The 13,673-nt window shown below is 43.7% G+C and overlaps 1 protein-coding gene across 3 annotated transcripts in view; it reads right to left on the bottom strand.

Moving 5' to 3' along the window:
* Positions 1-13,673, bottom strand: part of RAD51B (RAD51 paralog B) — a 591,188-nt gene that overhangs the window by 138,058 nt on the left and 439,457 nt on the right. The window contains exon 11 of one of the 3 annotated variants that reach the window (XM_074955519.1): positions 7,518-7,583. The exons of the other annotated variants lie outside the window; for them this stretch is intronic. Within the exon in view, the coding sequence (XP_074811620.1) occupies positions 7,534-7,583 (50 nt within the window). The 3' untranslated portion in view covers positions 7,518-7,533. The remainder of the gene's footprint in view (positions 1-7,517; positions 7,584-13,673) is intronic. 3 annotated transcript variants of the gene reach the window in all.

Here is a 13,673-nt window from a genome sequence, read left to right as displayed (position 1 = left end):
TAGTTTTGTGCTATACACAAATTAGAATTAGGAAAAGATTCCCAAACTTATTTTAATTTGTGATGAGGATTGCAAACCCAAATCAGCTCAATCCTCCCTTCTGCCTCCAAATGATAAATTCACTTGTAGCTGCTGAAGTTTGCAAATTGCACAATGAGCAAACCCACCTTGTGCAAATCAACTTGTCCACTCTTCTTTCCCTGTTTTACACATAGCACCAGTCCACAACAGTTTTCCTTTCCCCAGACCCTAAACTCAGTCTTTGGAAGCTTTGCTGTTGCTAAGGAGGCCTATGGATATTTTCTCTCACGTGAGCTTGAGGGCTTTGTATGTATCCTGAGGTGACACTCAGCTTTTCTCATGTGTGCTCAGCGCCTGTCATCACAACATGCATCTCAAGACAGACCTGGAATATCAGAGTCTTTAATCCACCACTGCCAACCCCTTCCCAGAATTGCTTGAACTGTTGTCCCCATTTCATCTGAGTCCTAGGAGACCCCCAAAACTCCACAATAAAGACAGGGACGTGGTGGGGCTGGATGATTAGTCAAGTCAGGTAGTGTTGGGATGAGGGCTTTCTATATTTCCTCACAAAGAGTGCAGAGACAGCTCTTGGCTTTTCCAAGCTTCAGGCATCACACTTGGATTCCAAGCGTGAAAAAGCAAACAGTGGCGTGCTGAATAGTAAAACAGTGGAGTGAAAGATAATAATTACATTAAGCAATGGTTTGCGAGTACAAATTGCAAAAATCAAATGAAAGGGTCGTGGTAAACAGATCCGTGGCTATAGAATAACAAATGTCTGTGTTAGTATGGGCTTTCATATTTTTCTTGTCAGCAGCAACAAGCTGCATAAATTTGCAATTAATCATTTCATCAAGCATAACTCTGGCCATACTAGGAAATGCAAACTTACCCCGACCCATCACAACTAACATGTGAATGCCACTAATTCAAAACCCTGCCCTTTACTGAAGCAGACAGCAGCACAAACATCAGTTTTACACCTAGCCTCATAAAATAGCTTAGTGTCAAGGACAGGACTCACTGACATTAATCTAACATCATGTCAAGGCACAAGTGAAGTGGGAGCGCACCTCCCAGCACCAGTCTACCGGAATTTACATAGTTATTAATACTAAGGGTGACAGCAAGTCTGAAATCCATTTGGTACTCTGAGGGGTCAGGCAGAATCTCAAGGGTCAACACTGGATCCCTAAAAGAACATGGTGCAAAATACTATAATGAACCTGATGGCGCCTTAATGAACACTGTGTTAACCCCCAGTGCAATATCCATCCAGTAAAGGGCTCCATACTCCCTCCAGCACAGAAAAGGAGTGTATTGCCTGAGGTCAGAGGGGACTTGGCTTGGGAAGGAGCCAGCAGGATAGTAGGCTGGAGGCAGAAGCCTGAAGCTGGCTGCAGAGAGAAGGTCAGGCAGATTAGGAGCTGGGACTGGAGGATTGAAAGCCAGGATATCAACAGTCTGTTCTTGATAAAAGGCCACTGGTAGCTGTGATGGGTGTACAGCCAGGAGTGGCCAGCAAACAGAGGGAGGAGCAGGGAGATGAGGCTGCACAAAATGAGTTACTGAACAAAAGGATTGGACTTTGGGAGTATATCTACACTGCAATTAAAAACTTGCTGCTGGCTCAGGCTAAGGGGCTGTTTAACTGTGGTGCAGATGTTCGGGCTCAGGCTGCAGCCCACACTCTGGGACCCTCCCACCTTGTGGGATCCGAGAGCCCAGGCTCTAGCCTGAGCCCCAATGTCTACACTGCAATTAAATAGCCCCTTAGCCAGACCCCGAGTCAGCTGGCATGGGCCAGCCACAGGGTTTTAATTGCAGTGTAGACATACCCTAAGAGGGAGATCTGCAGGCCAGTGTGTAGTACCCTCCAGGAGAGGGGTTGCCAGGAGTGAGTATCCCTGGCACTAGCTGGGGGAGCCCCACCTTCACACTCCAGTACTGGACTGCCCCTTACGGGCTGGGTAGGGACTTGTGTGTTGTGTTTGCCTTTTTTGTTTGTAACTATGGCCAGGTCTACACAAGAAACTTTTGTGGAGATAGTGATGTCAGTTAGGAGTGTGAAATTTCATGACATTTCTATGCTGGCAAAAGCCTTAGTGTAAATGCAGTGATACTGGCAGAAAAGTGTTTTTGCCATTATAGCTTATTTTGCTTGGGAAACTGGTGTAATAAGTAGGGTTTCGTGTCTGTCACAGAGGTTGCGGAAGTCACGGAATTTCCGCGACCTCCGTGACTTCTGCAGCAGCCAATGTGGATGACCCTACAGCCGTTCAAGCAGCTGGCTCTGGGGCCAGCTGTTCAGGTGGCCCCAGGGACAGCCACACCAGCTGCTGCTCTGGCGGCTCCAGGCAATGGTCCCCTGCCGGCAGGAGCAGCTGCGGTCCACAGCCCCCAGCACCTGTTGCCACTGGCCCCATGCACCCCCTAGCAGTGGTCCCCCCGGATGCTCCCCCCAGCAGCAACCCTCCCCAACTCCCCCCACCCCCGTTCCCCCAAGATTTTTAGTATAAGTCATGGACTGATCACAGGCTGTGAATTTTTGTTTATTGCCCATGCCCTGTCCATGACTTTTACTAAAAATACTGGTGACTAAATCGTAGCCTTAGTAATCAGCTATACCAGCAAATCACTTTTGCCAGTATAAGCTGTGTCTACGCTAGGAGGGTTTCCCGATATAGCTATACCAGAAAACCTTTTCTAGTGTAGACTAGGCTTTAAATCAGTTGTGCCTAGGTTAGAGGTTCTTCTGTGTGGACAGCAGAGGAGCAACACCTGACTTATCATTCAGGCAGTGCAGGCATGTCATGCTATTAAACATCTGGGGGTTGGCATACCGTAGCACTCTCAGCAACTCCTGAAAGTGAAGTCATTGACAATATATTCTGTACAGTGACACAAAGCACAGGTTTGTTTGTAGGGCAACGTTCACTGCAAAAGAAACTAGAGGAATTTCTACATGCACAGGTGGTAAAATCCATGGCTGCACTAATTGCCAGGACAGCAGTAGAGAAAATGGGAGGGCATGTCTGAACTGAGTCTCACCCCAGCAATAGATCCTTGCAATGTAACACAGGGAGGCAAAGTTTCATTTCCCAGGGTCTGACAAATACACAGTAGGGATTAAAAAAGCCTTATTAAACTAATTTAAACAAATAGCAACATTTACTCATCCCATAGATTCCCTTACCACATAAGGACAGCATGGGCCAGCCATTACTGTGTGCCTTGCTCCAAAAGCAGAGATGTATTTTTAAAGAACCCAAAGCTGATAAGAATTCTATTGGCTCTTTCTGAATAAACATACCTTTTGAGACATGCTATTTTTACAAAGACAGGCAGGCAGCCCAAAGATGAATTTGATGTATAATTCTATGATAGTCAGTTTTGCTTTCTTTTCTTGTCACTTTCACATTCTCGTCTCATGAAACACCACAGAGGTGTTGTGGTTGAGTTTCTAACACTTCAGGAAAAGTTTTAAATCCTTAAAAGCTGTTTTAATTGTCATTTTAAAAAGTCCATACAAATACTTATATTAATAGTTTTTTTAAAAACCTCTTTGGCCTAAAATAAATTAATCATCTCTCTTTAATCTTTCCAAAAGGGGGACAGTGTTCATGGCTCACCATCATTTTAAAACATGCCTAAGTGTGCAAGTTTCTTGCTGCATAGTGTCAGCAGCCTGATTAAAGAGCCAACAACACTACACAGGCCAGCTTTAACAAACTCCTGGTGAAGTATCATTTCCTTTCCCTCCAAAGCAAATTACCCAAGATACAGGAGTATGTATGGTAGATGGGAGCCCATTTCTGCAATCACATTCCCTTTTGCTTAAATTGGGCCCTTAGTGTTTATCACAATTCAAAAATTCAGCTTCTTCATGGGCACTTTACATGAGAGCAGTTCAAGAGAAACACCCAGCAGTGGAAGATGCCATGTAATCTAACTCCTGACTTGTAAACCAAATTTAATTATGTAGGTGGAATTCCAAACACTTGAGGGCCCCCCAACCCTGCTTCTTTCTTCTCCTGGTAGCATATTAATGTCTTCAAAGAAAACAGCTGCCTTTCCACATGCTGGCTAGGGCCAAAATAAGCTGCCCCTCCAGATGTGAACACCCAGACACAAACACAGTGCCTCCCCCACCCCCACAGTAACATGAGGCGTGTTAAAGGGAAACTGGGCACTGAGCTGGATGCTGCACTTGAAAAGCTTGTCCTCACAGTCTGGCACAGAGGGGACTACTGTTCTTTTTTTTAAATCCTCTGCTCTTAGCAACATTTGTTTTTCTAACTGGTTCCCAGAAACCTCTTGGGGGCTCCAAACTCAGAAAAAGTAATTACTGCATTACCTTGGCCTCAGCCACAATGTCAACCTTGTTAGGCTTGGTCTGTGGAGACAGCCAGATTCAAACATCTGCTGCTGCAGCATTTATTTGATAAGCCTCATAGTTCGCTAACATAAACCTGATCCTGCTGACCTGAAGAAGGATGAAAAGAACTTGGGGGGAAGAGGGGTAGAGCACTCAGATGATCACATGACCCACTGGCCCACCAGTGTAAGGCCCTCTTTCCCTGCAAGTTTCCATTTCTTCTCTTTCTTGTTTCCCCGCAAAAGCTTCAGGGAGTTGCTTTTCCCCCTGCAGTTATGCAAACAGATGTGGAAGGGGCTAGGATTCCCATGCCTTATGACAGATTAACTGACAAGCACAGGATCAATACAGGGATTGTTCTCGCTCTGGCTGCAAATGAGGCCTTCCAAAGCAGACAGAATGGCTATACACACACTTGTTGGCATGGTGGCATGTATTGAAAGGCTAGCTTACTAACGAAGTCCATTAGTTAACAGCAAGGTGGGGGGGTGGGGGGGGAGGCAGGGGTTGGGAATCACTAAAAGCAACAGATTATGAAGGTTGCGGGGAGTGGGAGTGGAAATCTACATTTGATTCTTATTTCCCAAAGGGTCTTGTTTTCTTGTACAGTTAAGAAAGAGGAAATGAAATAAATGGTTGGTCTCTCTCTTTCTCTCTCTCTCACACACACACACACACACAACTGGGAAAAGACAGAGGCACCAGGGGAATTAGGGGGAAGAAAGAGGGGAAAAAATTATTCCTAGTGATTTGTTTTGTGTGAAGCAGATGACCTGTACCTGTTGATAGTAGGGGGTGGGCACGATTTAATTCAGCAGCCCCCAGAACAGCTCAGGTCATGGCCTTCCCCCAGACAGGGCTCCCCCCCTTACCCTCAGTCTCCTTTCCCAGAAAGCAGAGGCCCCTCCTTGCAGCTCCCAGCTGTTGCTCCTGCCTCTCCAGGTGGGATGCAGCTTGTGGGCTCTGGCAGCTGCTGCGCAGGGAGGGGGCCTGGCCGCACCATGTGACCAAGCGGAACTGGCAAACCCTAGCAGAAATCTGGCGGGGCACTTGATCCCACATGCTCCCCTCGACGTCACCTCTGGTATCAAGCATGTTACTCTCCTGGCTGAAACTAGCCTGCTGCTTGGCCTGGCCTTTTCTCTACACTTTGTGAGGGAGGGGCGCTAGAGGTGCATTACTCAGAAGCCTGGGAAAGCACATGCCTGAGCATTTTGGTGTACCTGATGGTTGGCACATGTATCCATGTGTATGGCTGCTGTGTACGTTATGTGTCTGGTACTTTGTATGTCGGGAATATGGCTGTGTGAATAGCTCCCTGGTAGGTAATTAGGAATAGATAAGTGGGTTTGGATAAAATAGCCGCCCCAAACTTCTGTTTAAACTTGTCCAAAAACCTGAACTCTGAACCTTTGTGCATGTGTGAAAATGTTCAAATTATTGTTTTTCTTACTATTTTTCATATTTGTGCTGCCTCTGGGCTTCAGAAAATCTGTTTCCCACAGGGATGCGGATTGGGAAATGACAAATAACATGACACATGTTACTCTCGGCCTAATTCCAGCCCAACTGGAAGCAAAAATCTCACAAGAAGTCTTGTTTGATTTCAACCCTTTGGGGTAGGGCCATCTTTGCTATGGTAATAACAATTTTGCAGATTCGAGAGGTTCAGATAAGATGTTACAGGCATCCAGACTTTTGGGTGATTAACCAAACAGAACCTTCAGACCTTCCAATGTTAGCCCATCACTATTCGGGACCCACAGAACCAGACTGTAGTGCTAAATGTGTTCAGAAAACTGATGACTGACTAGTACATAATAGTTTAGTCTTTTGAGGGCTGTATAACTTTGGTCTAATTTTGGTTGTTGGGTTTAGTGTCGGGGTCCTGGGTGGTGTTGGTGGCCTTTGATATGCAGGAGGTCAGACTAGATCTAATAATCTCTTCTGGCCTTAAACTCATGTTATGACTCAGATACTATTGAAAGGGCAGATGGTTCAGCAACTTCTGCTTTTCTGACTTTTCCATATTTGTCTGTACAGCACACTAAGACTGATACTAAAACGCACAGCAGCTAAGTAAACCAACCAACCAACTCCCCAAAGAGCTGAGTATTTACAGCAGTCTCCTTCTGGAAAGTGTTATAAGATACAAGACGGAAGGACTAATTGACTTCAACCCAGGCTAGGAAATCTCTATTGTCTGGCAACTAGGAGAACAAAAAAACCCAAGAGATAAGAACTGACCTACACATAAATCTTGGAAGCAATGACTGACAGATACAATCAACCAGGTGAAAACGAAGCCTGGTCTGCCAACTCAGTTTCCTTGCAACTTCAGTTGAACAACAGAAGAAAGGGATCATTTGTTCACATGATTCACCACGTTGCTGATTTCTTCTTCCTCAGGCTCCAACCAACCCCTTGTCCAGCAGCAGGATCAGAGATGGGGGAAAAAAATCTCATTGTGCAATCCTCTATGCCAGTCAAACAGTGGGGTACTAGAGGAGCGGGACAATTCATGGTCTGTTCCCCACATCCAGCACCAGCACCCATGGGGAAGCCTTCACACTCTAGGGGCCTTGCAGTAGCTTCACTGTTTAGAGCCCTGTAAATCATCAAGCCTCCCAAGCAGGTTGCTTTTAAGAAAGACTTACAAAAATGTAACGTACAAGATACTGAAGTGGGTGATGGAGCTCCTCCCCCAATGGAATTCTGTAGATACAGCAAATTATGGAATTCTCTTGTGTACTGTTCTTCCTGTTTGCCGTTAATAAAGTTAGTATAATACTGTGGGTGTTTACATATGCATTGCACAGCAGCTTCCCCCCATGACAACCTAAAGGTATTCCTCTCCCCAAAACATACAAGTATACTACACGGCAGAAGCACCTGGAAGAGTTTGTATCTAAGGTTAAAATATGAATACACTACTGAAACCATCAGAAATAATCTTAAAGACACAAACAGGAATATATTTGGAAGCAGCCAGCCTTAACTGTCTGTTACAGTCAGTGAAGCAACATGCAAAGAGCTCAAGTTGATAGCCCACCAGTTTGTTCTGAATTACACTTAACTGTAGGCTGCAAAAAGACAAACAAAAACCACAGGTGACCTGATTTGCAGCTCATTCAGAGCATCCCCAGGAGAACGTCCATCTGTTCGCAATGGATATTTCTGCCTAAAGAAAAAAATATTACACTTCAGAATCTTAAAATAAATCCTCCCAAAAGTCCCCGCTTCCTGTTCTGTTAACAGTCACCAAACCAGAAGAGTGGCACTCACTCTCAGTCACATAAGTGCATGTGTGCATTTAACTGGAGGGGTGGTATGTGCACATGCTCACGTATGCCTATCTAAGAGATTGAGTACATGAAAGTATAATTTCTCTCTCCCTTTTGCTCTAATTTTTCTTTTTAAAGATAGTTTTGTGTTTGTGAAAAATGGCAGATTGTGAATTTTGGATACTGAAATCCATTATTTATCCTCAGAATAGGTACAGTATGGACAACAGCTGTGCAAGCTTCCATCACATCAGGTCCAGCCAATGCACCTCATCACTGACCTCTGGGGTAATAGGAGTTCAGTCTCCACGGAAGCCCACAGGAGCTACCAGCACTGACACATAATCACATCCCATCTGTTCTATCACAGCCCCAGGATGCTCTAGCATCAAGATGTGACAGCATCCCCTCCTTTATACTACAGCCAGGGGTCAAGGTGGGCTGGCTCATGGCAGCATGGTGAGATGGTACTTTTTCATGGTGGTTGCAAATTGTGCTCTCAAATTTCAGCTTTCATTTAAAAAAAAAAAGTTTCTAGCCCTATGGTTGCAATGACACTGTGAACTGAGTGCAATCAACCCAGTGATGTCTGCCAGAGTCTGTAGATAGCCGGAAACAAGTTCCCCCAAACTGGCTTCTACATCCCAATTTGATCCCCTTGCGGCAGCTTTCCGTAATATTCTCCCTATTTGTTTGGCTTTTATTTCCCTGCCATGCTACTCTCCCTTTCTTCCAAACTTAAAGCTTTTTAAAAGTTGTTCTGCTCTCCTAAGGTTTCCTCTAAAGCCCATTGAATCAATGGGAGTCTTTTCACTGACTTTGCTGGGCTTTGGATCAAGCCCCTACTACTATGTAGATTGGTTCTCTTGCTGTTCAAGTGCAGGCCATCCAATACCTACAGCTCCTCTCTCCACAGACACAATAGAACTGCTCTGAAAATCCAGGTCTCTCTACCTTCAGCCAGATATCTTCCTCCATAATCCTGCTTCTTGCTTCATTTCTTTGCCGTTGGATCTGGCAATTTCTCAAAGGTCACACCTGTGCTTTTATCTCATTCTTGGTCCAGATCTCTGAAGTCGTCTATGATTCTTTTCAATAAGCTGCTGATTGTGTCACAAGTACCAGTGGGGGCAATGATGTGCGGGTTTTCTGGAGCTGCCTTCATGATACTAATGTTCACATCACACCTCCAGTTCTCATTCTTGATATGTAGCACATAATGTTCAGTTGGGTTCCAGACCACACCAAGATTAGGACCCTCACTCATTTCTGATGTTGCATTGCAATACTATGGAGGTTGCGGCATTGTTGCTGTATTATTCTGTCAAAGGGAAAACAGAGATCCGCTTTGCTTATGGGTGCCTAATGCTGACAATGCAAGGCACTATTGTATTATGCAGTGCTGTACTACCAGGGGTGCCATCCATCACAGCTGATACTAAACAGACATTCCTTTCTGCTTTTCTCAAATTGATGGTCTGGGTGGAACTTAAAGATCCCAGGGCAATTTACGAAGAGTTGAGGATGAATACAGTATTCTAGCCAACATTCAAAACCAGCTTAGACAGGAAAGGCTGTCTATAAGTCATTGCTAAAGACAGAATGACTGCCATGTAAATCATGCTGGGATACTGGAGGCAATAAAAGATACTAAAGAAAATCACTGTTCTGGTTTGTTAAAAGAATGCCCAAAACAGGGTTCTCAGAGACTATTTCTTACTTGGTGATTCCTGAAAGGAAGCCATTCAAAATGGATTTACTATCTTGAAATCCTGATAGTCAATTTGGAGGCTTAAAATAAATCTCTGAAACATATTAAGCAGGTGAGTGGGATTTCAGCTTCACCTTTTACCCACACCTTATCTTGGCCCTAGCTAATGACTTCCTACTAGTCATCAACTAAGCCCCAACTTCTTCCATCAGACCCACCTGTATTTAATATACCTTAAAAGGAAAATAATAGGATGTGCCTGAGTTTTGGACAAGGAATAGTTTTACTGAGCATTAATATAAAACAAAATCAAAAGCAAAAAAAGGCTAGGAGACAGGGAGGGAAGTTGTTTCTATCTGTTTCAGAGGAAAGCCTAGAGAAATATGTGGAATGTTCACTTCAACACTCCTGGGCATATTTTATTTCAGGCATACCTGAAATCAGGCAGATTAACAAAATTACTGCTTTAAATTTTGGCAAAAACCAACTGGAAAAGGTGGAAGTTGCTGAAAGCACTTCAGGTCCTTCACCCCTGTTCCCAACACACCTATCTTTCACTATTGTACAGTCACAATAAATGATGTTTACTCATAAGAGACTGCCCAATCCTCAAATGTTCTGCACCATCAGGTCTGGTCAGCTTTCAAGGGGCTTGTGGAATGCTGCTTGTGTGTTGGAAAGAAGATGTAGCCTGGGGCCACGGAGAAAAGAGTCAAGATTCCTTGAGGGAGCCAGTCCTGTTCCATCCAGCCTCCGAAAGGATTGGTAACTTCCTCTCCGTTTTTAGCCTGTGTGGGAAGTCATTCAAGTCCGTTGAAGCAAATGGGATTTATGCAAATGTTTAAATGCTTTGCTGAATTGGGGCTTAAACCACAAAAGATGTCAGTTGCAAGTCCAATCCTGTATGCTATGGCCATATCACCCTCCAGGTTCTCTTGAAGATTCGCCAACACCTGGCTTATCTATGTATCTATTTACATGGCTCTGATCATTGTAGAACCTAAGCAACTCACATACACAACTGAATATACTCACAACACCTCTGTGAGCCAGGGAGGTTTTATCCACATTTCATAGATATGAAAAATGGGGCACGGAAAAGTGAAGTGACCTGTCTAGGGTCACACACAAAATCTGTGGCAGAGATGGGAACTGAAGCCAGATGTTCTTAGGATTTAACCACAAGACCATCCTTCCTCTACTACTGATCATAGCTGGGGCACATTCAAGAAGAAGTTTTTCATGGTTAAGGCTGAATTTTGAGGCTTTTAAAAACAAAATTAAACCAGAACTAGTGATCGGTATATGTTTTAGTGGTTGCAGTAACAAACTATTTGCCTATGGCACTGAGAACCAGCTTCTCCCACTGGATCCACTGGAATCTGGCACCATCCCAATCTGCCCTCCCAGATATTGTCCCAATCCTTCTCAAGCCTGCTCAGGCCTGAGGACGGCCCCACACTGACCCTGCCTTCTAGGGCCTGGGCTCCACCCAATTCCTTTCATGCTTACCACAACTCTCCTTCTCCAAACTGAGGCCTGCTGCACACAGTCCCAATTCCTCCCTCTCACCCTGCAGGATGTTTCTCAAAATATTAAAGAAGATGATGCAGTTTGGCATGTTATCACTGGGCCATTACCTGACTGGTCTGTACATGTAAATATCAGTAATCACACTGCAAACCCCAGGTTTGGTTTTCTCCCGCCTGAACCTTTCCAGAGTGAGAGAGCAGAGGAGTTTGACAAATTTATGTAAAAGTCCTTGGGATGCTGTCTGGCAGATGATGAAAAGACTTTACCATGCAATTGAAATTCTCTATTCCAAAACAATCACTTTAAACCTGTTATTTATACACACCAAACTCACTCAGACCTCCAGAATAGGAATCTAGTTGTTTATCGGTGAGAGCCAAGCCTCTAAAAGCTGGCTTGCACAGCACTACACATGCTTTGTGTTGGGTAAATTAGTTTCAGGAAGAGAATCAAAATTAATTAAAACCACATGGAGATCCACTCCCTCTCCCCCCCCTCCCCGCCCGTATCCCCCACCAGGAGACAGAGGCCAGTTCAGTCTAATTTAGTCCAGTGTTTTTGTTTCCTAAAGTCTCAATCTTGGGTTCAGTCCATTAATAGACTGCAGCTGATTTTAATCTAGATGAACTCAAGCCTTCTCTCCCCTTTGGTTTTAAAAAGATTAAAAATTGTGTATTATATAAATAGGGGAAAATCAAAAAAAGATACCCGAATGAGTAAGAAATCTGCTCTTCATTAGCCAACTTGCTGAACAAGCCCATTATCCAAGTGCAGCTGAGGAATGGGAGTTGTGGGGGGAGAAGAAAACATACAAACAACCAAATATTCTAGTGATACTATGCCCAAATGCTCTGGTGATGGGAGCTGTAGTAATGACTGACAATAACAACCAAAATGACAGATGTTAAAAAGATTCCAAAGATGGGGAACTGGATGACCCAAAGACTGGTTTGAGAGTTTTTCATCTTCTGGTTGGTTAAATTCAGACTAGGTTGGTAGTGACTGAAAGCTTTTATCCTCTGATGTCTATTTGGTGGCCAAGGTGAAGTGAGTTTGTGGTATTAGACTACCTCCTAGTGGATAGGTGTCAATATAAAAAAGCTGCCATTATTACTGGAGCTGTCTTCCTTGCAGGCAACCTCAGGAGACATGTCCTTTGAAGAGGGAGACTAAACTACCTAGATGTAATCCACTCTGACAAATTGGGGGTTCTGTCAGTATCACTTCTGAATCCTGGTTGATTTTATGAAATTTTATCATGAAATTACTATGTCATGGAAAGCCTATACGGATATGGATCCCCCAGGAGTTAGTAAGGTTGAGTCATGTCTCTGGCAGGTCAGAGACAATGGTGCATAATCAGCACTTAACTATCCTCTATTCAAAGTAAAACATGTTGGAACAATGGGTTCGTTCTACTTGGAAGAAGACATTTCCTCCTCTTGCCTGAAGGGAGGGGAGTTTGGAAGTAATGGAAAATTACTAAGAGACAGAACAGAAGAAACAGGTGACCCCAACAGGACAGGAGTCTATAAAGGGACTCTTGGAGGGAATGGGGGAGAGAGCCATTCGGCACCAGATTAAGATTAGGCAGGCAAAAGAGGAAGGGTAGGCAAGTGGGTGGAGAACCTGGCCTGACCTAGTGAGGGACATAGTGTTTATGATGTTTTATATGATCTGTATTCTCCTGTGCTTTACCTGTTAAGTAAAAAGCATAAAGTTAATAGATTGAACAAAATGTGTGTGTGTGTGTGTGTGAGAGAGAGAGAGAGAGAGAGTGTGTGTTGATTGCTTCACAACTACTGCATACCCTGGAGAGAGTTAAACTGTAAACCACAAAGGCCGGTGCCAGATAGTACAGAAGAAGCAAAACACAACCAAAACCAAAAAACCAAACATCATAATGCATCTATTGAAATGCTGCTAGCCATTATATATAACCTTTCCTCTCCTTCTCTCCAAGGAAGCCAATACGGAGGAGCTCTAATGAGTATTGAATAGAGAAAGCAAACTAGCACACTGAAAGAGGTATACAAGAGAATCTTCTTTTTTGGTAATAAGAAAAGTAGTACTTGTGGCACCTTAGAGACTAACCAATTTATTTGAGCATAAGCTTTCATGAGCTAAAGCTCACTTCATCGATGAAGTGAGCTGTAGCTCACGAAAACTTATGCTCAAATAAATTGGTTAGTCTCTAAGGTGCCACAAGTACTCCTTTTCTTTTTGCAAATACAGACTAACACGGCTGTTACTCTGAAACCTATTTTTTGGTAATGTGCCAGCTGATATAAGGTGCACAGAGGCTTTGGGACAACTGTCAGGTGACAATGGAAAAGAATGACAGAGTCACTTCTACCACTGTTCCTCATTATTACAGCCATATGCTAATGTTATATGTAGATCCTGATACACATAACCATCACATACTCATTATATAATTATGATAAAAGTATTTTAGTATTTATGGCCCCAAATTAGATTCAGTTGGTTTTTTTAAAGACACATTCAATTTTTTCTTTTTCTCATGGTGTCACTACAGGGCAGAGTTAAGGTTACCTGGGTGCCCTAACTGGGCATTTCTATATCTTAACATGTCTGGATTTCTTTTAAGTTTAACCATAACTCTGAATTGCCTGGGTTTAATCTTGCTTGTTTCTGGGATAATTACAACAACCCTGTAATGTGTTTTACCCTAAATGACTCATACATACTCTGAAACTTAACACTTTCTTAACATAGATTT

The sequence above is a fragment of the Natator depressus genome, chromosome 6 (genome assembly GCF_965152275.1).
Source record: "Natator depressus isolate rNatDep1 chromosome 6, rNatDep2.hap1, whole genome shotgun sequence".
Classification (NCBI taxonomy): Eukaryota; Metazoa; Chordata; order Testudines; family Cheloniidae; genus Natator; species Natator depressus.
Note: the sequence above shows the minus strand (reverse complement) of the source record. Positions and strands in the feature narration are given on the sequence as shown.